The sequence below is a fragment of the Sus scrofa genome, chromosome 4 (genome assembly GCF_054392235.1).
Source record: "Sus scrofa isolate SSC_HxYL_T2T_F1_AM1 chromosome 4, Sscrofa_HxYL_maternal_Yorkshire_Landrace_v2.0, whole genome shotgun sequence".
Taxonomy (NCBI): Eukaryota; Metazoa; Chordata; class Mammalia; order Artiodactyla; family Suidae; genus Sus; species Sus scrofa.
Window position 1 is genome coordinate 15,145,862 of NC_139386.1, and position 26,134 is coordinate 15,171,995.

Here is a 26,134-nt window from a genome sequence, read left to right on the forward strand (position 1 = left end):
CCAGGTCCAAGAGAGCAGGCTCCGAGTGTGTTAATTTGGCTCACCCAGGTCATTGGAGACTCTGGTTTCTTCTGTGTTCTGTCCACAGGCTGGGCTGCATCCTGAGGCAGGGGTTCCCACGCCCATAAAGCTGGCTGACCGCAGCCACTGGGCAGCCTGCTTCCTGTTCACACTCTGTGGGGGTCCCTTTGGTGTGTTGATCTTAAGATCCAGGAACATTTTCACCAAAGGCCTCCCCAACAACCGTCTCACCATTTTTGTCTTCTCCCCAAACCAGCCACTGCCAAAGGGGATGGAGTCAGATCATTGCCCCAGATTAGGTATCTGGGGATGAATGAATGGACTCTGGGGAGGTGACCCCCGTGCTCCATGCACTCTCCAGATTAACAATTCCTACTCCTCTTTGGTCAGCAGAATAATGGCCCCCCGCCACTGCCACCCCGACATCCATGTCCTCATCCCCAGAACCCGTGACTATCTTATTGTACACGACAGAAGGGGCTTTGCAGATAGGATTCGGCTAAGGATCTTGAGAGTATCTTGGATGATTAAAGTGGGTCCCTACAGCTCAAGAGTTCCAAGGAGGGAGTTCCCGGCGTGGCTCAGGGGGTTAAGAACCCGACATAGTGTCTGTGAGGATGTAAGTTCCATCCTTGGCTTCTTTGCTCAGTGGGTTAAGGATCCAGTGTTGCTGCAGCTATGGCGTAGGTCGCAGCTGTGGCTTGGATTCAGTCCTGGGCCCTTTTCCATATGCCACAGGTAGAGCCAAAACAAGAAAAAAAATTAATAAATAAACAAAAGACAAACCCAGCCCCTTATCCTGCCTCCTGGTATAGCCCGAACTGTTACCATTTCTCTCTGCAAAGGGACATTCAGTACGGGTGCTGGATACAGGAAAAACTGAAACAAGGAGAATCTCATCCTCACTCACAAGCTGCTAAGTACGTCTCAGTCATTTGATTCCATAAATATTCTCACGGTCAACTCGGGGCTCTTCCAGCTGTCTGCCCTGGCTTGGTCACTCCAGCTGGCTTCCTCGGAAACTTTTTCAGACCTGCTGTTTTTGTTTTTTTGTTTGTTTGTTTGTTTGCTTTTTAAAGTATTAGCAGGGGTCAGGAAGAGCAGAAGACACAGTGAAGCACACCCACAGATAGAGCTATTTTTAGGGGGGCCCCCAGTGGCCGAGATCAGCAGTAATTCCAGTGGGTTGGGTGGGCCCTGAGGTCTGTGGAGGATGTCGGCTGGCTGTCTCCTGTCCTCGTGCCACTTGGATGCAGACACAGCTGTTGGGAGGTTTTCTCCTCCTGTCGCCGGAAGGCCTGTGCTGCAGCGGCCCCGTGATGGAGCGCACGCAGCATGTGCCCCAACTGCTTGTTATCACTGTTCAGCTGTTTCTGGGAAGCCCTGGGCTTTCCTGGGGATGACAGATGACCAGGGGCAACCTAGGAAAGCATCTGGGAAGCCAGCAGAAATCATGGAGCAGAGAAATGGGGTCAGGGAGCCAGGCTGAGGGGATCTCCAGCGGTAGTTCTGTTTTGGGGAACCTGAGGCGTGGCTCACCATCTAAGCAGCTCTCCATCAGGCAGCTCTCTGTAGCCACCTAGCAAGGATCGGAGCCAATTCGATCATTCGAGGCTTAGGAGCCCAAACTGGTGAGCTGGACTGTGAAGCCCTAACACCTGTAAGGGTGTGTGGCTACGTTAACAGAGTGTCTGGGCTTTTGGCTCTGCCCTGTCCCACCTCGCTTTGTCTGTAGTGTCCCACGCTGAGTGGCTACACGCATGGGCTCTGGAGGTTCAGCCTGGGCTGGATTCCCGTTCACTAGCCGCGTGACCGTAGTCACATTACCGAGGGCGCTTTTCCTGTCGGTAAAATGGGGATGATGATAACACCGACGCGCTTGGGCGTGTCGTGCAGCTCAAATGGGTTCACGTGTGTAAAGCACGCATCCCAGGGCCCAGCACATGCTCCCCTGCACACAAACCACTCACTTCCTGGGACCCAGAACATCACTCTCCAGCGCTTTAGGTGACTGCGTGTGCTCTGCCATGGTGTGGCCGTGTCCTAGGCTTTATCACCCCCCCCCCCGCGCCCCCCCCCCAGAACAGGATGTTGTTTCCAGCTTTTTCCGCCGTAAACAGCATTTCTGTGACTGTCCTCATAGGTGTGAGGATTTGCTCTCACCCTTGATTGTTTCCTCCAGTAAAATTTCTAGGAGTCGAATTGCTGGGTCAAAGAGAGGGCTTGTTTTTAAAGGCATTTCTTAATAGAGGCTGCAAAATTTTCCTCCCGGAAAGTACTAGCTTATAGTCCTCCCACCCGTGAATAGTTTCCTTGCTTGCATGGCCAGGCGATTAACTTTTAATCAAATGAAGGCCCAGGACAAACGGGAGCTATTTCCCTGGGGATAAAGTGTTCCTGGTCCTTGCTTATAAGCAATAAACGCTTCACAACCTGAAGTGAGCCCAGAAGGCACGTTGCTGGTGTGAAAACAGCGCCCTCTACTGGTTTTCCCGGTGGAGCAGCGTGAGCTGCAGTAAAGAGATGGCCAGGTTCAGGTGGTCGCTACCTCCTGGCAGGTGCCAGGAGCCATGGGGCAACATTTTACCCTTCTGGCCATTTAGAAAGTCAGCTTCAGGTGGCTTTTGATTCTTGCTCAGGTTCTTCACAGCAGGCTTCATTGGAGGGCGTTTTGCTCCCCAGGGACCCCCGGGTACTGTGTGGAGACATGGATGTCACAGGCTCTCGGGAGGCTGAGGCCAGGGGTGCTGCCTATAACATGCAGGGCAGCCCCCAACAGAGAGCCATCCGCCTCTATGTGTCAGTAGTGTTTAGATTGAGAAACCCTGTTTAGAGGAATGGAAGGTTTGCTTCAGAAGGCTTCTTTTCAGACTAAAAGAAACGATAGACATATTCAGCATCTATTACTATTATTACTGATTTTTTTTGGTTCTGGAAACCTGATCGTTTTGCAGAATAAAATGGAAAATTGGTGGCACTAAAACAGCACATTGGCATTTCTAGAAGAGAAGGCACAATGGAAAATACAACCCATAATAATGTCACGTGTATGAATAAGGGAGGGAATTTTTTCCTATTAACTTGACTTGGTTAAACCCGCCATAAATTCCTACGGCTTCCCCCTTGAAGGCCTTCTCGGTTAAAAATAGTGCTTTTTTTTTGACACTTGTCCCTCTGGTCTCACGAGCCCTGGTGATTTCATAACGTTTATAATTGCGCTTTCCAGTGGTCAGTGCAGAATTGCCATCTGTAGTTATGCTTTGCGTCCCCCTCCCCCACACCCAAGTTAATGCTGATTTAAGTGTTGCTTCTAACAGGGGGAAGGAAGGGGACTTCAAAAATAATCTTAGAAAAGGGTGTGCCTGAAGGGAAAAGTATGACAAGAATTTTGGGGAAACCAATCTGTATTTCAACTTTCTTCAACATTTGCATGCATTTGAAGATGTCTTTTTACTGGTGTTACCCAAACCCATGGGGGAAAAAAAAGATGCTTTCATTTTACTCTAGCCCTGCTCTTCTCTAAATTCCTTACATTCTAGAATGTGTGCCTTGACACAGCTAGTTGGTGTGGCTTTATTAGTTATGAATAATGTGGAGAGGATCCTTTGGCCAGAAGTGGAAAATAACCAAACAACACTGCAGCTTTTCCCTAAACATTGGATGCTATTTTGATCATCTTCCCCCGGAGAAGTATGTTTCAAAGCCATCCGTGGGTTGTAAAATCAATTTCTGGGTCACACTTGGCATCTTAAAAAAAAAAAAAAAAAAAAACCTAGGTGGACTAGAAACAATTGGAGCGTATCATATGAAGGTAGCTTTCCTTTGGTGATGATATAGAAAGATGTGGCGGAATTCCCGTCGTGGCGCAGTGGTTAATGAATTCAACTAGGAACCATGAGGTTGCGGGTTCGGTGCCTGCCCTTGCTCAGTGGGTTAATGATCCGGCATTGCCGAGAGCTGTGGTGTAGGTTGCAGACGCAGCTCGGATCCTGCGTTGCTGTGGCTCTGGCGTAGGCCGGTAGCTACAGCTCTGATTAGACCCCTAGCCTGGGAACCTCCATATGCCGCAGAAGCGGCCCAAAGAAATAGCAAAAAGACAAAAAAAAAAAAAAAAAAAAAAGAAAGAAAGATGTGGCCGTTTCAATACATTTCCATCTCTGCACATGCCTGGTGAGAAGGCTGAAGGACAGTGGCTTGAGTTTTAGAACGTGGCAACATCTGGCTAGTCTTTAAACCCGTTCATTTTCTCATTAAGGCTCACAGGGATTCCTGCTGGTCTCTGGTCCCTCAAGTTCACCTCTTGTTTTTTCAGGTGGTACCAGGGAGATCGGCTCCGCCCTGACCAGGATGTGTATGAGACACCGGAGCATAGAAGCCAAGCTGAGGCAGTTCTCCAGGTGAGGACCAGGTGACCTCAGGATCTCAGATGCCCTCGCTGATTTCAGCTTAAGGAAGCAGGGACGTGTGGCCCCACTCGCCTCCAGCAGCACCCGTGTCCCTGTAACGCGAAACCCCCACAGCCCATCGCGCTGCTCACTCACTGAACAAGTACTTGGCTGGGCACCTGCTATGTGCTAGGTGCCGGGTCTGGGCACTGGGACCACCGTGGAGAATCGGATGGTATAGGTGGAGCCTGCGCCCCCCTCAGGCTCTTCTCTGTGTGTCTCCCTTCACCCTCCAGTGTGAGGAGCGGGGCGTCACCCCTGAGACCCCCCACAGGAGCCTCTTAGGAAGACAAGCTGGAGTGTGAGGTGTGGGCTGCCATCCTGTTCCCGGGCCACCGAGGAGGGCATTGGTAGCTCCTGGAACCTTCCACATACCAGCCTCTTGTCTGTTTCCCAAGCATCCAGGATGGGGAGGCTGGCTTGGGGATGTGGAATCTCCAGTGTTCCAGGGAGACTAAGATGTTCTTCCACACACATCAGCATAAAGTTGGGCAGTTGGACACTGTTCTGCCTTATGGGTTGCAGGTTGCAGGAGAGGCTCCCCGGGCAGACGCCCTCTGACTCTCTCGTATGGCCGCTGGGAGAGGCTATAGAATGTGGTGGGACGTGTCTGGTCCTATAGAGGCAGCCAGGCCTGGGTTTGCGTCCTGGGCTGGCTGCTGACAGGCCATGATCTCGGGCAGGAATCCCAGACCCTGTCCCATGGGTGTCAGAACCTCCGGAGGGTTCTCAGTGCACTGGTATGCAACGTTCCCACGGCAGAAGCGCCCACTGGAGCGGGTGCTGAAATTCTTCAATAGCACCCACAGCGCTTCCTCCCTTATTCTTGGGCCAGTCCTGCGACAGCTCACCCTGTGTTAGCCATGACGAGATGGCCAATTCAGCAACCATGAGCAGGACCATGTCCTGCCCTCACGGAGCTTATGCTCCGGACACTATATAAACTGGCTGCAATGTCAAGTGGTGATAAGTGACTCGAGGAGAAACACGGGGGATGGGGAGGGGGTCGGGGATGGGTGGCGGCTGTTGCACACAGGCTGATTAGGGAGCGTCTCTGTTCCTAAGGAAGATTTGGACAGAGACCTGGAGGAAGTGGGGGCTGGAGGAGGCTTCTGCAGGGGTAGGGCTTAACTGTTAATAAGAAAAGGAGGAGGTAATACCCAGAATTTGGAGATTTTCAGGAAGGCCCAAAATCAAATAGCAATTTTCAGAACACTTTTTTTTTTTTTTTGGTAGTTCTCACCAGTTCAATTCAGACAATTGATGGGCATTTTCTAGTTTTTCAGGAGCATCTCTATAATGTAGGAACGCACTGATTTTTCCCTTCATTGCACAAAAACCCCTTAGGTCCCCCGAGGTACATGACTGCTCTCTCTGGGGAGCTACCTTTCCACTCCCTGTGGTCTGTTGGGGAGACTGCACGAAATGAAGGGTTGTATCTGGACGCCCCCGTGCCTTCTCCGGGCTGCCCACAAGTAGTCTCCAGGCACGACTGAGTATCCTGGATGCAGATCAGACTCATGGGGGTCTTTAAAAAGGGATGCTGGGGCCCCACCCTCCAAGTTTCTATCAGGTATCAGGTGAGGGCCTTGGCGCCAGAGGGGCAACCCCACTCATCTGCAGCCTTGCGTCTTAATACCAGTATTGGGCTGGAAACGGGCAATGAGAAGTCACGTGGTACAGCTTCTTAACCGTCATTGAAAAGCACACACACAGTTGTGATGAAACTAGGGGGTTTGGATGTGACCTTGGGCTTAGTGTGACCCCTTGTCTTGCTTCAGGTAACTGTGATGTTTGGACCTCAAGTGTAAACTTAGACAACAGATTGTCTGATTTCTCCTTCCCTTTCTCTTTTGGTTCAAGTGCTTTAATCGATTGTCTGATTAACCCACTTCAAGAGCAGATGGAAGAGTGGAAGAAAGTAGCCAACCAGCTGGATAAAGACCACGCGAAAGGTACGGGGAGAGGCATCTGCCGCATGTTAGTCTCCAGTGGTGTGTCACCAGCTGCTGCCTGTGCATGCTGGGTTCCTTGATGTCACCCTAAGGACCCACTCTTTCCCCACTTCTCCCTGGGATGTTTCAGGGTTGGTGGATAAGGGACTCAGTGCTGGCTTTGGGGCATGAAATATCACTCAGTGGCATTGATCGTGATCAGCTGAGTTAAAAGCATTTATGAGTTAGTTCCCTGGTGGTCTAGTGGTTAGGATTCAGAGCTTTTACTACTATGGCCCCATGTCCAATCCCTGGTCTGAAAACTGAGATTCCACGTTAAGCTGCTGCATGCTACGACTCCCCCAAAAAGGTGAATTGTAACAGCAGGCTTCAATCCCAGAGACTTACACTTAAAACATCTCAGCACATTTTGAAAACCAAATTTTTCTTTCCTTTTCTTTCTTTCTTTCTTTCTTTTTTTTTTTTTTTAAACGGCTGCACCTGCAGCATATGGAAGTTCCCAGGCCAGGGGTCGGATTGGAGATGCTGCTGCCGGCCTACACCACTGGCTCCAAGCTGCATCTGCTACCTATATTGCAGCTTATAGCAATGCCGGATCTTTAACCCATTGATCGAAGCCAGGGATCAAACCTGCATCCTCATGGAGACTATGTCAAGTTCTTAACTCACTGAACCACAGTGGGACCTCCACTTTTTTTTTTTTTTTTTTTTAAGCCAGACTTTTAATGATGTAAGCTAACCTGGGTCTCCTGCCCAGAACTGGCCAGCTTCTGTGTATACCTTCAGCCAGTGGTTCTCAGTCCCTCATGTGCCAGCTCTGGGGACAGAGTGGTCCAGGCAGGTACCACCCCCCGTGGGTCTTCCTAGAGCCAAAGGGTGAGGGCGCTGGCAGTGCGAAGGCCAAGGAGGCCTTGCTCCGCCGTCATACGACCTGCAGTAAGTGTGGTGAGGGCCAGCATGTGGGCAGCTCTGAGGGATGCAACTGGAGAGGGTTGACTAAGGGGTGATGCCAAAGAGCATGTAACAGCTCTGTTAGACGTAGGGCCGGTCGGAGGGAAAGGTCAGGGATGGCTTTGTGACAAAGGGCCGAGTTGGCAATTAGTTGAATATGAAGGCAGCACAGGAGAGAAGTGTCAGAGGCAACTGTCATTTCAGATGTCTCTGCCTGGGTGACGAAGATGCCAGCATCAGAAATGGGAAGGGGTGGGGGTGGGGGGAGAGGAGGTGGCTGGTGGGGAACGTGGATCCTGTGGCTGCCCCTCCTCCGTGTCGCAGTGTCCGGCCTGGGCATTAAAGTGCAGTGAGGCAGCGGGGCCTTTCCCAGGTTTTCCCCACGTGGTCTGGTTTCTCCTGCTGTAGCCTGAGGTGCTTGCTCTTTTCTGATTTGTGACATCCGGCCAGCATCTCAGCAACGTGAGTTCTCTTTGGAGTGAAGCACTGTGCATTTGGGCCTTGGGGAAGTAGATAGTAGAGAAAATAGGTCCTGAGACCTGAGCTGAGCAATCGTGAATGTTTCATTTTTATTGAAATATTGCCAAGTGCTGTCTGTCTTCAAAGCTGGTATGAGTAAACACTATATGGAAAGACCCCCGTGCATGTTCCTGGCTTTCGGGTTCCCAGCCCCGGGGTTTTAAATGTCCTCATGAGATTTTTATCCTACTCCAGGAAAGCTATTTTATCACATGTCAGGGTTTATGCTTGCAATGCTGAAAGTGATGGCTGTTCTTAAAATGTTTTCTGTTGAGCAAAGTGGTAAAATTACTCAATATTCTCCTTTCTCTTAGAATATAAAAAAGCTCGCCAAGAGATAAAAAAGAAGTCCTCAGATACACTGAAACTGCAGAAGAAAGCCAAAAAAGGTAACTCTACAAATTCTGCCCTTCATGTGTTGCTTTGGGCAAGTGAGCATGTGGCTTGATTTTTTTGGGGAAGCAGAAAAGTCTTCAGTCAGACTTGTTGCGTGTGATAGCCCTGTGAACGGCAAGGAGCTGATAGACTCTATCTGAATTAAAGTCCCCGAGTGCAGAATAGCTCTTAATTTGCTACCTTTGCAAAGTAGCACTTGACTCGTTCCCTCCCCCTCCCGTCCCCAGAATGTGACAGTTTCCATGCTTATTGTGCGTTGTGATGAAACCTAAATTTCTTGGAAGCCTTGGGAGAAGGCATAAAAGCCTCTGTGCACGTGTTCTGTAGTAATTATTGCAGAAATGATGTCATTTTCTCCTCCATCCTTCACAGCCTATAATCTCCGAAACCCTTTATTAGGTCTTGTGAGCATGTTAGAAATGGCTGCAGTGGGAGCCGGGAATCCTTGCTGTATAAGGGAGATTTTTCATGGTGTTCATGAGAGCTGGAGCTGGATAAGGGAAACGAGGCTGCCGGTGAAGGACCCCCCCACCCTCCCTACCCCCTGCCAGCTGATCATCCTTTACAGACCAGTTCATGACCCGATCCTTGACCCAGCTTTGTTCTTCCAGCTTGGACCAGGAGTTTGAAGAGAACAGTCTTGCTCAAACATCTACTTTGCAAGCATTCATAACATTTTGCCAAGACCTATAAGATGTAGGGACTCTCTCTTGAACTTGAGAAGGTGACAGTCCCTCCAGGCTCATCTCCACAGGATGGTTTTGAATTTGTTGCACCACAACTGTTAAAGTGGGCTTTTTTGGGGGCCACATCAGTATTCTCTGTGGGTGGGTAGTGTTTAGTGTGTGTTTGAGACAACTTTTTAAGGTAGAAACTCCCAAAACCAAATTTCCTCATCTACCTGAGGAATGAAAAGAAAATACATCTAGAGGAGTTCCCTGGTGGTCCAGCAGTTAAGGATCCGGCATTGCCACCCCTGTAGCTCAGGCTCCATCCCTGGCCTGGGAACTTACACAGGTGCAGCGCCCCCCCCCCCCCCCATTTTTTTTTTTTTTTTTTTGAAAATACCTTTGGAGGGAGAGGATAGTTGGGTGGAAGGGGCGAGGACAGGACAAAGTTTGCAAGCTTTGGCATTTCTAAAAAATGTCCCCCCCAGTTCTTATAAAAACCATCAGGCCGTTCAAGTTAAAGGCAGCAGAATTTTCATCCACGGTCAGTTTTTCTGTTAGTATTGGACCCTGTTGTCTCTCGTGGATGTGTTTTCCTGGTCTTGGTGCTTCTGCAATTTACATTCTGTCCAGCTGGAGCACCTGGGAGCTACTATTTGACAAGTAATAGGGTTTGTGGCCAGTAACCTTTGAGTGAGTCTGAGGTCAATGTCAATACAACTGCCACCATATTCCACTGAATCTGAGGTCCCCTGTTAGAACAGGCTGGTAAAAATTTGGAGCTTAACTCAATTGAGAACATGGCAGGTTGAGATAGAAAAGATTGGTGGGTTTGGAGAGAGGGCCTCAGAAAGGTCTATGGCTTGGAAAAGGTTGGAGAGTTTGGTGAAAAGGATGAAGTAGGAAAAAGGAGCTCTTTTTCTTTCCCCTCTTCCAGAGTTTTCTTTTCAGAGGCCTTTAAGGTCTTGGCTGCAGTGACAATCCTTTTATCTGAACTCTGCATGGAGGCTGAAACAGGCTTCGTCTGTCACTCAAAGTGCAGGATTTGGACCTGCAGGGGACACCTGATAGGCTGATTGCAGTGCAACACAAAAGGAAGTTTCTGGCGATTAGACATGCCCAGCCTTGGGAGGGCTGCCTCTTGAGGATAACGAGCTTCCCATCAAGGCGCCAGATAGAAAGGGTTCAGGATACACAGGTGCCAGACACAGAGCCCAAGGAGGTGCTTCTGGTCCAGGACTTGGGAACCATTGTCATTCACTCATGAGGTTTCTGGGGCCATGTGAGCCTGAAGGCTGAGAGCGTGGAGGTTGTGAACAGGGCTTTTCTGAAGTGTCTGTCTTCTCAGCCCCAACCATGTTTCTGATGGTCTTGGGCACCGTATCCTTTCCAGATGAGGGACCAGTGATGCCGTTCTTCCACCTACCAGTCACGTTAGATCAGTAGCTAAGAAGGTTCCAGATGATTTTGTAGTAACTCCCAGGGTACAGCCAGGAAACAGGTTTTCTTTCTTTCCTTTATAAAACACTCTTTTTCTAAAAATATATAAGCACTTTTTTTTTTCCCCGCTTTTTTTAGAACCATACCCATGGTATATGGAAGTTCCCAGGATAGGGGTTGAGTTGGAGCTGCGTCTGCCGGCCTACGCCTCAGCCACAGCAATGCTGGATCGGAGCCGAATCCACGGCCTACACCACAGGTCATGGCAACGCCAGATCCTTAACCCACTGAGTGAGGCCAGGGATGTGAACCCCCATCCTCATGGATACTAGCGGGGTTCATTACCGCTGAGCCACAATGGGAACTCCTATAAGCGCTTTTTAAAAACTCACATTTGTATATTTCTGGGGTGACTGGGACTTTCTGGAAGGTACCAGAGTCATCATTCTGTGTGAATGTTTGTTATAAAGGGCTTTCCTAGAAAGTGTATGGCCTGAGAATGGACTAGAAGTCTGCAAGTTAAGGGCTAGGTGAAATCTGGTTATTTGAGGCTTCCAGTTATTTGGGGGCCTGGTTAGCCGAAGTTTCCCTTTTTGCTCAAACACCTTCCCATCTATTTCATCTCCTTCACCTGGGAGCTTCCTAGACTCTTGGCTTATAAGGTAGTTCCTTCTGAGACTTATACCATGTATTAGGATGGACAAATGCTTTGGATGCATTTTTTTTTTTTGTCCTAATAGAACTGAAATTTTTTCGTCCCGATAGAACTGATTTTATATGGCCCAATAATCACTTCCTTTTAAATATGTTTTCAGGAGATTATCAGGCAGCTTTCTGCCAAAACTGATCTTTGATCTAAAAATTCTTTTGACTCTCCTTTTCAAAAGTAAGATGAGTGGCACTTCCCTTTGATATAGGCTGACACATATGGGATGTAATTTTGGTGCGTGACTAATCTGCCTTGACTTTCACTCTGCATCTATGTCACCTTTTGCCACATTCTGTATTTCACTCTTTTTAACTATCCTATAGGGAGTGGTAATTTGTACTCTAAAAGAATTTAAATATTACTGTCAAGAAACTAATGTTTTGGGGGACTGTGATTCGTTAGAGTTTACCTTAAAGTCATTTTATTTTTTTGCTTTTTAGGGCCGCACCCTCGATGTATGGAAGTGCCCAAGCTAGGGGTCGAACCTGAGCTACAGCTGCCGGCCTACATCACAGCCTCAGCCACAGCCACTCCAGATCTGAGCCTCGTCTGTGACCTACACCACAGCTCACGGCAACACCAGATCCCTGACCCACTGAGCTTGGCCAGGGATCAAACCTGCGTCCTCATGGATCCTAGTTGGGTTCATTTCCATGGAGCCATGATGGGAACTCCTTAAAGTCATTTTTTAAAAAATGTGCTCCAGCTGTGGGTGAACATAGCTATTTTTGCAGAAGGCAGGCTTGCTGAACACCTGCTGGGCGCAAACACGAGGCAGGGATTTGGGGCTGGAAGGGCGGTCTCTGCCCTCTGAGAAGTTCCAGGCTAGTGCCCGGGCTTAGTGCATGGGGCTGAGCCAGCCTTGCCGACAGGAGAGGAAACAATACGCAGGCTGCAGGCAGGTGGGGACGTGGTGTGGAGCTGACCCAGAAGCCCCAGGCTGGTTGGCTTCTCTTTTTTTTTTTTTTTTTTTTTTTTTTTTTTTTTTTTGAGAGGATCATATAATTTGTTTTTTTTGTTTGTTTTTCATTTTTTTTATTACTCAAATGAATTTATCACATCTGTAGTTGTATAATGATCATAACAATCTGATTTCACAGGATTTCCATCCCACAGCCCAGGCACATCCCCCCACCCCCCTGGCTTCTCTTAAACCTTCCTCAAGCCCTGCTGTTTGATGTCAGCTCATGACACTTGTGGTCCTAGAGTTGGTCCTAGAATTCCCCCAGCTGGTGTGGGGGGGTGGGGGGAGTCAGAGAGGATTTCGAGTGGGAAACATCTGATGCTCTCTGCCCACTTTTGTGTACAACCTCAGTAGCCTTATTTCTCACTTAGCTCCCATATAATTATTAATTTTTAATGTAGACGTGAATTATGGTAAAGCCTTCTGTTTCCATCCGTAACTACTAAAAGGTGATCAGAGACTTTGAGGGAGGGAACTGGAGCATTGTACCAGGTGAAGCCTTGAGGCTGACATTATGATTGATAAATGTGTCACTTTTCAGCAGAGGCTATAAAGCTAATATTATAAACCTGATAAAGAGACTCACAGAGTCCCGTGTTAGCATAGTCTTTGCTATTGTATGAAAATTTTAAGTTCTTTAATTTTTTTTTTTCCATTTTCACCCCAGCTTGAACTTTAGATCCCGGTTTCCCTGGTTACCTCTCAAGATACAATAAATTACACCGGGAAGCTTTTCTTGTTCAAGCATCTTAATTGGCTTCTTATGGAAATATAGTCTTCATCGCTCTTTTTAAGAGAGAACCTGACTGCAGTTTCCTGGGGGGTCTAATGGGTGAAGGATCCGATGCCATCCCTGCTGTGGCTCGGATTTGATCCCTGGCCTGGGAGCGAACGCATGCCACAGGCGTGGCTGAACAAAAAGAAAGAAAAAAGGAGAAAAAAAAAACAAAACACTGGCTGCATTCTCTGGGAGCAATGATTACTAACTAGGAAGATTTCTGTTGAGATGGGAAGGAGAGCCTCTTAGCAAGTCAGAGGCGGAAACTTGGATTTGCAGCTCTTAGTGGATACGGGTGTACTCGCCCTGGTGTAAAATTCGGTGGCTAAGCCATGGACTGTTTTAACACATGAAAGGGAGGTAGGACTGCTGCTCGAATACCAGTTTGACTTTATTATTTTCCTTTTTGTGTCAATTGTGTATCCTGCACTTTCTCACCGTGTGCCCCCCTGCCAGTGGACGCCCTCGGTAAGTCTGTCATCCTGAATCTCTGGTGGCTGGTCACGGTGTGGTCCTTGCTGTGGGCTTTCCGTGGTTGTCCAGACCTATGCTAGTTGCCCCAGTTTTCCTTCCAGTTCAGAACAATCAATCGTGCCTTCCTAATCTCCCATCACTTTAAGAAAATCTGTGTGTGCCTGTGTTTCAATTAATCATTTTCTTTCTTCGAAGTCTGTCCCTTTAATGGGTTCGCTCAACATTCTAAGAGCCTTTGCATCCTCGTAATTCAGTGCTAGACTCATGGAAAAAAGAAATACAGAGTGACTCAAACCTTCCTTTCCACAGGAAATAAATGTATGTATACATACATATATATCTCAGTGTATATGTGTGTATTTATATTGCAAACAAAACAATGTAGAGCTACACTAAAAAGCTCCTCAGAAGAAATCCCAGATCAGATTTGGTTGTATTAAGCTTGCCAATTATCTTTACCTTTGTGTCCCCCCCCCCCCAAGGATCCTATAGTTTTTTCAAAACCAATCATTTATTTTTTAAAAAAATCGGAAGTATTTCTTATTTCAGCAGAGTTTGTGAAACGTTTCATTTCAAAGGTATCTGCTCTTCGAATCCAATAATCAAAATGATTCTTCTTGACTGAATGTTGATCCTCGTTCTGTGGGTGGCATCGCTACTAAAACTTCAAGTGGCTTTCGGAGTGTCGTGGCTGTCCCTCTGTCTTGGAAAGGTCTGTCCGTGAGCTGTCTGTGTGGTTTATCTTGCCTTGGTGTGCCTGAGTGTTCGCTGAGCCTTTTCGCTGAACAGCTCCAAGGAGGTTTTTGCATTGGATTCTGTCCTCCGCAATGAACCCAAACCACCCAGGGCCCCTCTGATGGGGCCGGGGAGGGGGGCAGGATGACCGGCGGTCACGGGGGACGCAGCTCTGCCTCCTTCCCGTCACCACGATGACGTTGGGGTGGTGTCCTCACCTTTTGAAAGTGATAATCCTTTCCGATTCTCAGTATTGTGGTCATGAAACAGCTTGAACAGTTGGTAGTGTACCTTTGGAAGGAAGGTAAGACCCAGCCACTCTTTGGCTTATTTTGATAACATTCATGTAACATAAAATGCATACGTTAAAGCATACGTTTCAGTGGCTTTTAGTGTGTGCCCAGTGTTGTGCAGCCGTCTCTGCTAATTTCAGAACGTTTTCATCACTTCAAAGAGACAGACCCTGCCTTTTGAAGCGGTCATGCCTCATCCTCCCTCCCCAGCCCCCAGCAACCATTCATCTGCTTTCTGTCTCTATGGATATGCCCATTCCAGACGTTTCTTATAAAGGGAATCATGCAGGGAATTCCCTGGTGGCCTAGCAGTTATCTGGCATTGTCACTGCTGTGGCGTAGGTCACTGCTGTGGCACAGGTCCGATCCCAGGTCTGGGAGCTTCCAAGGGCTATGGGCGTGGCCAAAAAAGGGGGGAAGGAATCATATAATAGGTAGCTTTTTGAGGACATAGAGTTTTATTAGGATCTTTGCTTGAAGGCCTGGCGTGAGTCAGTGCATGGAAAAAATGGGGCAACTATTTGTTTTAAATGATGGGTATATGAGTAGGAACCACTCAGCCTCTTCGTTTGTGGCTTAGATTCAGCTCCTCTCAGGAGAATCTCTGCAGCCCGTGCTCCCAGTTCTCGCTCGTGCAGAGGTGGATTCCCAGGTCTAAGCCTCAGTGACGTATAGTCACAGTGAACGTGGGCATGAGGATGTGAGAAAGCCGAATGGCTTGAAGTCCTCCCAAGTTTTATTTTACACGTTTGTTTGCTGCACCCACAGCATGCAGAAGTTCCTGGGCCAGGGATCCAACCTGTGCCACTGCAGTGACCGCACCAGATCCTGAGCCACAGGGAACTCCCGCATTTTACAAGTTTTAAATCATTTTTGAACCTGGAAATCTATATTTTAACCAAGTTTCATGGTAGTTAAAATGTTCTGGTTTAACAAAAGAAAAAAATGCATATATATGGAACGTTCCTGTGGCTTAGAAATATTTACCTTGGATCCCAGGTCCCTGCATAAGCAATAACAGGGGGCCTCCAAAGGGATGAAATTTATAACTCAGTAAAATCTATTGAGCCGGGAATACACTGCTCCCTGAGTTGAGACTCCAGTGGAAGAAAACCAGTTATAGTCATGCCTCGGGATCTGAGGGCGCGTGGTTCTGGGATGGGCCGCCGACCACGAGATGCCCGAGGCCCATCATCAGCCCTCCGTATTTGCAGCTCCACATTCGCAGATCCGCCCCAAGGTCGTAAACATAGTTCCAAGATGCAGAATGTGGATTCAGAAGCTGACTCCATATTTTTTGAAAAAAAAATCCATATGTAAGTGGACCTGTGTTCCAACAACCCATGTTATTCAAGGGTCACCTGTAGTTTAATCTGTTGTGCCTGGTGCCATGATGAGTAGAAAGAAGAGAGCCAGCAATGGAGTGAGGCTGGAGGAACCCACTGACGCTGGGCATGGGCAGGGGACGAGGAGGACAAGAAGGGATTGGCTGGTGGAGAATGCAGCAAGGGCTGCGCCAGGTGGAGGGGACAGCGTGTGCCACGGTGTGGCCGTCACCGCTTAGACGGGAGCATCAGGACCTCAGGGAAAGATGACCGTGCTGTGGCGAGGGGCCCAAAGGGAATCTTGTGATACCCCAAGCCAGCTTTTTGGGGGCTGAGAACCACAGTGACCCCCACCCACGGCTCAGCCTCAACAACTTGCTTCCGGATGGTTCTACCACTCGCCCCATTTCTGATCAGACCCCAAACTAGACTAAATTCCCCTCCCCCATCACCCTTCTTTTCTCACAAGCAGAGAAAGCGAAAAGCCTGTGCTTTGCTGAATCCTTTCCTCTGGCTCAGTGGTTTCTGCAGCCCCTGGCTGTATGGGGGATGCTTGCATCTCCCCGCCTGTTTCTGATGAAGCTGGCAGAAACCACTCTCTAGATGCCCCAGAAACCTGCAGCCAATGAGCGGATCAGAATCATTGTCCCTGCCTCAGTGGTAAAAACGGAGTGTGTCTCAGCCCCCTCCAATCCCCCCTCCCCCCCCTTTTTTTTTCTTCGAAGAGAAGTGGCTCTGGGGGCCCTCTTCCCCTGAGGGAACTCCCACCTACAGGTCTGAAGCCCCAGTTACCTGCTGCTGGGACCCCTGGCTTTCTTGCTGGGCACAGTGCAGAGGCTTCTTTGCTCTGTTCCTTGCTTGTGACTCTGGCTGCAAACGACTGGTTGCAGGAGTGGAAACAAAGGCCCTGGCATGTCCCTCGTAAATGATGAGACAGTGTCAAGGTGTGGAGAGCCGCATCTAGAAGCCGGGAAGATGTGTTTAGAGTCGGGGGCGGGAGCAGGGAGAGCGCACCACCGGGAGCCCAGGGCTTTTCTCAGCGTTAATTTCACCCAAAGACAAAAAGGACAGTGTGCTTCCCATATCGATTCCTTGCACAATGTGGTTTTGATTTACTCCTAGAACACTGAGCGGGGCGTGCAGTGCAGGACTGGATGGCAGGGTAGGGGCATCAATTCTCTGGATGGCAGGGTAGGGGCGTCTACAGGTTGCATCAGTTCAGATACTAAGTTCCTGGAGCGAGTGTAGACCCCACAGGCTAAAGACTCAGTCCCACAAGGCCTCTCCACGTCCATCACCATCTGCAAGCATGGGCAACCCATTCTTCTGCCAGCCCGCCTCACATTCAGAGTTCCCCATGAACCCTCTCAGGTTTGATGATGTGTTTGAGTAACTCACAGAACTCAGGCAAGTGCTGTGCTCGTGACCACTGGTTTATTATAAAGGATACAGAGTACACCAAGGCAAAGAGCTCCAGAGGATGGGGGGCTTGGGGGGTGGGTGCAGAGCCCCTCCTCCCTTGCCAGGCATATCCACACGGTCACCAACCAGGAAGTCCCCTGAGGCTCGCTGCTCCAGAGTTTTTATCGCCTGTCATTGCCCCAGAGGCATGCTGTCCCCTGCCGAGGTGCCCAGGGTTAGAAGGAGGACTTCAAAGATGCCGAATGAGTGCCCGTGGCCTCCGACACATTGCGAGAACCCCCCCAGGTGCTGGGTGTTGGGCTGACCACTTTCTGGGAATGAATGCATTTGGTTTCACAGCAATCGTGTGAGCTCAGAGCTGTGTTTTACATCTAACAGATGAGTAGAAACTGAGGCACAGCCTCAGAAAACAGAAAGAATAACAGAAATTGAATTGTTTCAAAATGTTTTAAGTTCCAAAGCGTCAAGTCTTATCTGATGAAACGTCTCTTTCTTTTGATTTCTGTTTGGTTTTGCTTTGGGAATCAATCAAAAACTGCTGCAGGGTGTTAGGGAAGCTGATGTACGAAGGGGTGATAAGGAGAGCCTCCTTTGGTGGAAAAGGGGGATTTTTTAATTCCAAGTTCTAGTCTCCAGCATCAGCTTGCATTTCTATAATTATAGCCCATTTTTCAGTATTCATATCCCATATGTTGTTGACTCAGATGCCATCAGTTGTAAGATGCACTATTGTTTTCTGGACCATGAAAAAAGAAAAATCCCCATTAAACTGATGCCCCACTGACTGTAAGACGTCTTAATTTGTAAGATATAAAAATGTGAAAAAGCAGGCATCTTCAGATGAAGTACGGTATTTGCATGCATGTGTCAGGAGCAGATGGGAGTCGTTTTGTGGGATTCTGATGGCTTCTCCATGCATCTGTCTGGGCAAAAAGAGATGGCTTTGGGTTCTTTTCTGATGGCCCAGCGTGTCTCCAGTTGGTTCTTTCCCGTTTGAAAGCCCTTTGCCTGAGAACCGCATCTGGCTTGGTTTAGCCACAAGGCTCCGCTGTGGGCTGCAGTGTGTGCAAGAAGAGGCTGGGGGCTTCCAGATGATGCTTGTCACACTTGACTGGCTTTTTGATTGGGCTGTTACTACGCAGGGCGTTTCACCCCCTGTGTTCCCAGGGCTTATGTTTGCCCTGCAAGGGAAGCTTCAAAGACTGTGGACTCCTGAATGAGAAAGACGGGAGGGGTGGCGTCTGTGCCCACACCCAGCTCAGGGGTCCTGTGCAAGGCCCCTCCCACCTCCCCCCAGCCTGCCCCCCCCCCATCAAAAGGGGCATTAATTCCCACCCTGAACATTTACGTCAAGATGAAGGAAAATTGAAATGTAAATGTCGGGGAAATACAGGATCTTGATTTCATTCCAAAAAGCTTTGTGAACTCTACCTACTTAAAAAAAAAAAATCAGATCAAATCCTTTCTCCTTTAGGGGTGCTGCTTTGGCCCATAACTTGGTGCCTGTTAATAATGCTTTGCCCCAGGAGTATTTTTTTTGTAAAGAGAAGAATCATATGATTTCCCCTGTGGGGGGGGGAATGAGGGGCTGTTGGCGGCTGTTCAGCAGAATTCTCCAGCATGCATCCAGCTACCGCCTGGAAACTGGCAGGGGGGAAGAAAAATCTCAAGACTGAGATGGCTTAGATTTTACAGAAAAGGTCACAAGCAAGGCTTTGCTCAGGAATTTTGTCTGGAAAGGCCGTTTCAGGCACCACCCGCCACCCCACCCCCCCGCCCCGCTTTTGGCTGATGAGCTGTCCTGGAATTTGCTCATTTTCCAGTGTTAGGCCATTTAAGGGCACAGTGGTTGAGCCAGTGAGCAAACTCAGATCAAATTATTATATCAGGGCCTCAATTATTTGCTTTTTTTTTTTTTGCTTTTTAGGACCGCATTTGTGGCACATGGAAATTCCTTGGCTAGAGGTTGAATCGGAGCTACAGCCACAGACACACGGAATCCAAGCCACGTCTGCGACCTACACTGCAATGCCAGATCCGTAACCCACCAGGCGAGACCAGGGATTGGACCCGTGTCCTCATGGATACTGGTCAGGTTCATTACCACTAAGCCACAAGGGGAACTCCCCATTCGCAAATATTTGAGTACCTGCCTTGCAGGTAGGTGAGCTGAGGGAGAAGACGCAGTACTGTCTTCTTATAGTTTCTGGGGAGTTCCTGTTGTGGCTCAGTGGTTAACAAATCCGCCTAGGAACAATGAGGTTGCTGGTTCGATCCCTGGCCTTGCTCATTGGGTTAAGGATCTGGCATTGCCATGAGCTGTGATGTAGGTTGTAGACATGGCTTGGATCCCGAATTGATGTGGCTTTGGCATAGGCCAGTGGCTAAAGCTCCGATTAGACCCCTAGCCTGGGAACCTTCATGTGCTGTGGGTGCGGCCATGGAAAAGACAAAAAAAAAAAATTTAGTTTCTGTCCTCATGGGTGGTCAGTAGGGGAGACTGCCATCCATCAAAGAACTGAAGAAATACAGATGAATTTAGGGCTGGGAGGAGTGTCATGAAAGATACATATAAGGAACTTCCGAGAAGAGAACCCTAGTCTGGTGAGAGGGTTCAAGGAGGACTTTCGTGAAGGACCATGACCTGCTGGATGAACAGGTGTTGGACTGGTGGGAGGGGCATGAGCGGACGTGCAGGTGTGATGGAGCCAGACCCTGGAGAAGCGCCTGCCTGGAAAGTGGAGGGAGGAGGGCAGGAAGGAGGGCAGAGGGTGGTCCAAGAAGCTGAAGGCGCAAGTGGACAGACTGATCCACGGGTGCCTTGCAGGACAGGCCAGGTTAAGGTCATGGGACGGTGAAAAGTGGCAATTTGTGTTTTGAAAGTCACATGGGGCTGCTCTGGGCACAGCTGGACCACGTGCAGTCGGGGCGACATGTTAGGGGCTGGTGGAGCCGTCCAGGTGAGAGGTCAGGATGGCACGGTGGAGATGGCAGTCGCAGAGGTGAAGCAGGGGACAGAGTCAAGTCCATTTGGGAGCTAGAATCGCCAGGACCTGTGCTGGGGTCATGGGCAGTGGCTGTCCTCCCGACGCTACTGCTGGGAAAGAAGTAAACAGGCTTGTGTACATGAAGTCAGCGCCGAGACAACTCTGCGCTTGTGGACCTGAGAAGATGACTGTGTCTTAAAACCAGTACATCCAGTGGGGACATGGAGTAATTCCTCCCACAGTTATTTTTTTTAATAAATATAATTACATGTTGTGTTAGTGAATTTAAGAAGTAAACATTGTGTTTTTAGGCTATGGTCTATCCCAAAGTGAAATGTACTCACTAGGACTGTAATCATAGCCATCTTTACAGATTATACTTATTTTCAAATACTGCAATTTGAAAGTCCTTTAATTATAATACATATTGAAAATAACTTGACTAATCATAGAATGATTTAAATTTATATTTACCAGATGAGGTAACGCTTGGTTCTAGTCACTTTGCTTTCCTATGCCAGGGTATTTGTAAAAGTCAGTGTTATTAATTACAGATAGACGTGTGCCTTATAACTTGTGAAAGGAAGTAAAGATACCTGTTTTCCCAGTTTCTTAGAATTCTAGGCTGAGATTAAAAGAAACTGCTCTCGTCATCAAAGCTTCCTCCTCTGGAGTGAAGAACACGCCGATTGGTCCCCAGCCCTCCCTGGGTCCCTAGTTGGAGCATCCTAGGAGAGAGGGAGAGGTTGACCAGGAGGCCACTGGACCGGCTGCGACCACGTGACCTCACCCCACAGGCCCTGGGAATTGGGTAGAATAACAGAGAGTTTCGTTATTGGAGGGCTTGTATCATGTACACATTTGGGGTATGTGGATTCGGCCACACAAGCTAGTCCTAGGTCTTTTTAGGGCTGCACATGTGTGTGGCATAGGGAGGTTCCCAGGCTAGGGATCGAATTGGAGCTGCAGCGGCCGGCCTACGCCACAGCAATGCAGGATCCGAACCATGTCTGCAACCTACACAGCTCACAGCAACACTGGATCCTTAAACCTACTGAGTGAGGCCAGGGACCGAACCCGAGTCCTCATGCATACTCATTGGGTTCATGACTGCTGAGCCACAATGGAAACTCTGTAGGCCAGCATGTTTAAATAGAGAAAACTCCCATTCTCATGGGTGGGGGGGTGCCCCCTCCTCCGTGAGGCCTGTGTCCACGGGTGGGGGGTTCCCTCAAGAGGGAACCCTTGCCCCCCTCCCCTCAACAAGTCCCCCTGGGAGACTAGGATGATAATTTGACAAGTTTCCTGTCCACTAAAAACTTGTAAAACGTATGACTCAGGGTCCAGGAACAGCGTGAGGGTGGCTCCCCGGGCATCCTGGTGGGAAATGGGAGCAGTGGTGAGAATTAATCGTGGGGGGTGGGGGGAGATGCTGTCTAAGTGGAGGAATGGGTGGGTGGGTCCCCTTGAAAATGCATCCGGGAGTTCCCATCATGGCTCAGTGCTTAATGAATTGGCTAGGAACCGTGAGGTTGCAGGTTCGATCCCTGGCCTTGCTCAGTGGGTTAAGGATCCGGCGTTGCCGTGATCTGTGGTGTAGGTCGCAGATGTGGCTCGGATCCCACACTGCTGTGGCTGTGGCGTAGGCCAGTGGCTACTGCTCCAATTTGACTCCTAGCCTGGGAACCTCCATATGCTGGGGGTGCAGCCCTAGAAAAAACGAAAAAAAGACAAAAAAAAGAAAATACCTCCCAACTCCTTAGAGCCAATTTGCACATGATGCCATTGTTGGATAAAACCCCTCCGGCATGGAATCCAACACTGCCCGTGTGCATGCAGGGCACAGGTGCACTCACCTGACTCCAGGTACAGGCCATTGACTGTACTCGAATTGCCGTCTAAGGTGTTTTCGAGGGTGACTTTTGATTGCCTGTGATTTTTCTCTTTTGTGCTTACAACGTGATCCCTGCCCCAAATCCAATGACTGTTTCTAGGCAAACATTCTTGAAGCCTCTTGCTCCAAAAGAAGCTTTCTCATCTGCTTGTGAGGAAATACAGACGATATTCCTAGAGGCAAGGCAGTTTCCCTGACCCTTCACTTCCTCAAACGAATAACACATTGCATTTGGTGTTCTGTACATCATTCTAGGAGGGCTGAGTGGTGACTGGTCAGGCCCCTTCCTAGGAGGGGAGGGAATACATGCACCAGGCTTGAGGCAGCGGGTAGAGGTGGCGGAGTCCAGCATTGAGGGCCAGGCGGGGTGGCCTCTGTCCTGATGTGCCTGTCCCTCCCTGCACGGCCTGGGACAAGGCTCTCACCTTCTCTAGGCTTCCTCCTCCACTGAACTGGGGGCAGCTTGGATAACCCCTAGCCCCCGCCATCTCTAACATTCTGTTTAAAACGATTAAGCGTTCATGGAGCACTCGTGGGATACGCAGATGGCAGTTTACTGGGGGCTGGGCTGGGAGAGTCCAAGCCTCCATCCTGAAGGAGTTTAGAAATTCTTCCTCTGGTTCAGGCAGTAGGTGAGCATGGCGAGTCCAGGGTGGACACTCATGAGCTGGCCTCCTGGGAGGTCACCCTCTTGTCCCCACCTGCAGATCAGATTTCTAGTAGCCACACCCTCGGAACCAGCGCGTTTGTTGATATTTATCTGTGTTTTACAGGCTTTTCCCTCTAGCAGGTCAGGTTGTAAATATTCTCAGTCTAGGGGCCAGTCTGTGAGACACAGCTTTAGCTGGCAGGTGTGGTGACGGCAGGCAGAGACAACCTGAAATGAATGGACATGGCTGTGTTCAAATAAAACTTTATTCATAAAGACAGGTTGCTCACCAGGTTCTAGAGTTATTGAAATGTTGCCTTTGCACAGCTGGGGTCTGTGGATGGAGCCAGATGATATCTGAGCGTGAGCCAGGCTCAGCACCCATCCCACCGCCTTAGTCCTGCCCCAGTAAGAGATCTGACTGCAGGTCTTTTTTGCTGCTTGCCTTGTTTTACAGGAAAGGCATTCAGAACTCTCCACTGGGGAATTCAAATAACTGCCAAAGAGTCCCAGGGGTCCCCCAGAGCCAGGCGAGCTGATGTTTGCCAGCGTTGTATTCTGGGACAGAAACTTCTGTCCCAACAGAGGCTCTTTCATTGAGAATGACCCAACAAAGCCAGCTCGTGCCCATTTTTGGAAACGTCCATAGGCACTCACCTCGTTTATCCCTTTAGAACGTTCTAGAAGGCAAGGCATGAGGAGCTAGGCCAGGAAATTTTACCTGTCACAGATAAACTGGGGGAGATGTACCCTGTGGGCCTTGGAAATTGGAAATGTCTAGTCCTAGAAAAGCAGCTTCTTTAAATCCATTCTGGGTATAAATAAATACTTTTTTTTTTTTTTAATGTCCTGGAAAATTGTGGTTTCCACTCCAGCAAGGACAGAGGGACGAGGGTACTGGTTCCAGGAGCTGGTATTTCAGCAAGCCACGCTTGGGGCTTTTTGTTTTGTTTGCAGGGCGAGGCGACATCCAGCCCCAGTTGGACAGCGCGCTCCAAGACGTCAACGATAAGTATCTCCTGTTGGAAGAAACAGAGAAGCAGGCTGTCCGGAAGGCTTTGATCGAAGAACGGGGCCGGTTCTGCACCTTCATCTCTATGCTGCGGCCTGTGATTGTGAGTTGGTGGAAAGTTCCAGAAGGCTGAAACTGCCAGTTTGGAGAAGACCCTCCTTGATTTGTCCACCCACTCTAGAGGCCTTGAGAAGCTGCGATGCGTCAGGCATCATGATGGAGTCATTTCTGGGGACCAGTAGTTATCTCAACTTGCTGATGGCCACGCAGCCCCAGCATCTGTGTTCTTAGCCCCAGGGGTTCCACTTACTTTTTCTCCCCAAGGCCAGAAGGCCCTCAGAGTGGTTCTCAGAGTGTGGGCCCCAGGGCGGCAGCAGCACCTGGGAACGGGTTAGGAATGCACATTGTCAGGCCCAACCCAGAGCTGTTGAATATCCAGCTCTGAGGGTGGGGACCGATGCATCTTGGTTTTAAATAAATCAGTCCTCCAGATGATACTGAGACCCACCGGCCAAGCCGAATGCCAGCAAGCGGCTGTGAAGGTAATAATGGAAAAGCCTCGAGGAATCAGGGCAGAGCTAAGTTTTAAGTAAATCGGCTGCGTGCCTTGAGAACTTCGGTCGTAGGCTTTCTTGACCCCCCAGGCGCCAGCTCCCTCCCCTCGGCCCTGTAGAAAAATGCCCACGTGTGAGCTGTTCCGCTTTTCCATGACTCGTTCTTACCTGGGCCCACAGCCCCGGCTTGGCGCTTTGGGACAGTGCATGACTGTTTCTTCCATGTCCCCCGTTCCTGCCTCACCTGCCACGGATTAAGCTGGTGGAAAAAACAAGAAAGAAGGGGGCACTTAATCTCCAGGAAACACAGTGGGCTGTCGCAGCGCAGCCAGATCCGGACCAAAATATCTCCAAATGATGTCATCCACTGAAGCGGGGGAGGCGGCCCTTGGCCCATGGGGCGGGGGCAGTGCCGAGGCTCCTGTGAGAGTGCACGGCAGACCTTCAGGCAGGCCTGCCAGCCCCCAGACACTAGGGGCAAGGCCCACGTGTTTGCTGTGGCTTGTTCCTCCCTGTGCAGGATCTCTCCATGATTATGGCTGATTACTTTTTCATCTCCGTGACCCCAAAGAAAGGGCTCGTAATGGCTTAAGCAAAGATGAATCTGGGAGTTCCCGTTGTGGCTCAGTGGTAATGAACCCAACTAGTATCCATGAGGATGCGGGTTCGATCCCTGGCCTTATTCAGTGGGTTAAGGGTCCGGCGTTGCCATGGGCTGCGGTGTAGGTCACAGACGCGGCTTGGATCCTGCGTGGCTGTGGCTGTGGTGTAGGCTGGCAGCTGCAGCTCTGATTCGACCCCCCGCCTGGGAACTTCCCTGTGCCGCGCATATGTGCGGCCCTAAAACAAACAAACAAACAAAAAAACCTTACCAGCCCCTGGATGCCTTTTTCTGAAAAGCTGAAAGCGTTACATACTGTCCCTAATAAAAACAGTGGGATCAAGATGATAGATGTGAATCGCTGGTGACGACAGGTTGTGAATTACTTTCAGGAAGAAGAAATCTCGATGCTCGGGGAAATAACGCACCTTCAGACCATATCGGAAGATCTGAAAAGCCTGACCATGGACCCTCACAAGCTGCCCTCCTCAAGTGAACAGGCAGGTTTTGTGGGCTAGGGCCTCGGGAGAGCAAACCACAGAGGTCAAAGTTCAAGGTCCTGAGGGTTCCCTGCGGCAATATCTCACTTAAAATAATACCCGTGTCGGAGTTCCCTTTGTGGTCCAGTGCATTAAGAACCCAACATAGGAGTTCCCGTCATGGCTCAGTGGCTAACGAATCCGACTAGGAACCATGAGGTGGTGGGTTCGATCCCTGGCCTCACTCAGTGGGTTAAGGATCCAGCGTTGCCACAAGCTGCGGCGTAGGTTTGCAGATGCAGCTTGGATCCAGCTTTGCCGTGGCTGTGATGTAGGCCGGCGGCTGCAGCTCTGATTCGATTCAACTCCTAGCCTGGGACCCTCCGTATGCTGCGGCTATGGCCTAAAAAAGAGAAAAATAACACCTGTGTTTTACATTGTCCCTGGTCATTATAGAGCGCTTACTGTCTCTCAGGCACTGCTCTAAGCTCCTCGCATAGACTTGCTCTGCTAGACTTCACTCTTATCCCCACTTTCCAGAGAACCTTGAAGGCACTGAGAGAGAAAATCACTCAACCAGGTTCACCTAGCTAGTTACTGGTAAAACTGGGATTTAAACCAAGCTATCAGTGTCCAGAGCCCATATGCTCTAAGCCACCGTGTTCACTGACCGTCTAGAAATAAAAGCTCATAGGAACATGTCAGTGGTGTGTCTTAGTTATCGTTATAAGTCATTCTCACTGAACTTCTCCCATTCTAAGTTAAGTCATGTACGAGGGTTTCGCTTATGAAAACGGCGATTTTTTTTTTTTTAATGTTGATTCATGTGGTTCAGTTGACATTAGCATAGATCCAGTGGGAAG

At 49.3% G+C, this 26,134-nt stretch overlaps 1 protein-coding gene across 17 annotated transcripts in view; it reads left to right on the forward strand.

Annotated features, from left to right (window-relative positions):
* The window catches only part of MTSS1 (MTSS I-BAR domain containing 1), a 169,891-nt gene that overhangs the window by 127,701 nt on the left and 16,056 nt on the right, over nt 1–26,134 (forward strand). For 9 of the 17 annotated variants that reach the window (XM_085021692.1, XM_021088945.2, XM_021088949.2 and 6 more), the window contains exons 4-8: nt 4,334–4,418; nt 6,330–6,421; nt 8,206–8,280; nt 23,583–23,740; nt 25,185–25,292. Coding sequence is in view for 16 of the 17 variants with exons in the window: in XM_021088945.2 (XP_020944604.1) it covers nt 4,334–4,418; nt 6,330–6,421; nt 8,206–8,280; nt 23,583–23,740; nt 25,185–25,292 (518 nt within the window). In the remaining variant the exon portion in view is untranslated. Of the gene's footprint in view, nt 1–4,333; nt 4,419–6,329; nt 6,422–8,205; nt 8,281–13,302; nt 13,315–23,582; nt 23,741–25,184; nt 25,293–26,134 lie in introns of all 17 variants that reach the window. The other 8 variants (XM_021088943.2, XM_021088948.2, XM_021088946.2 and 5 more) reach the window with 1 other exon arrangement.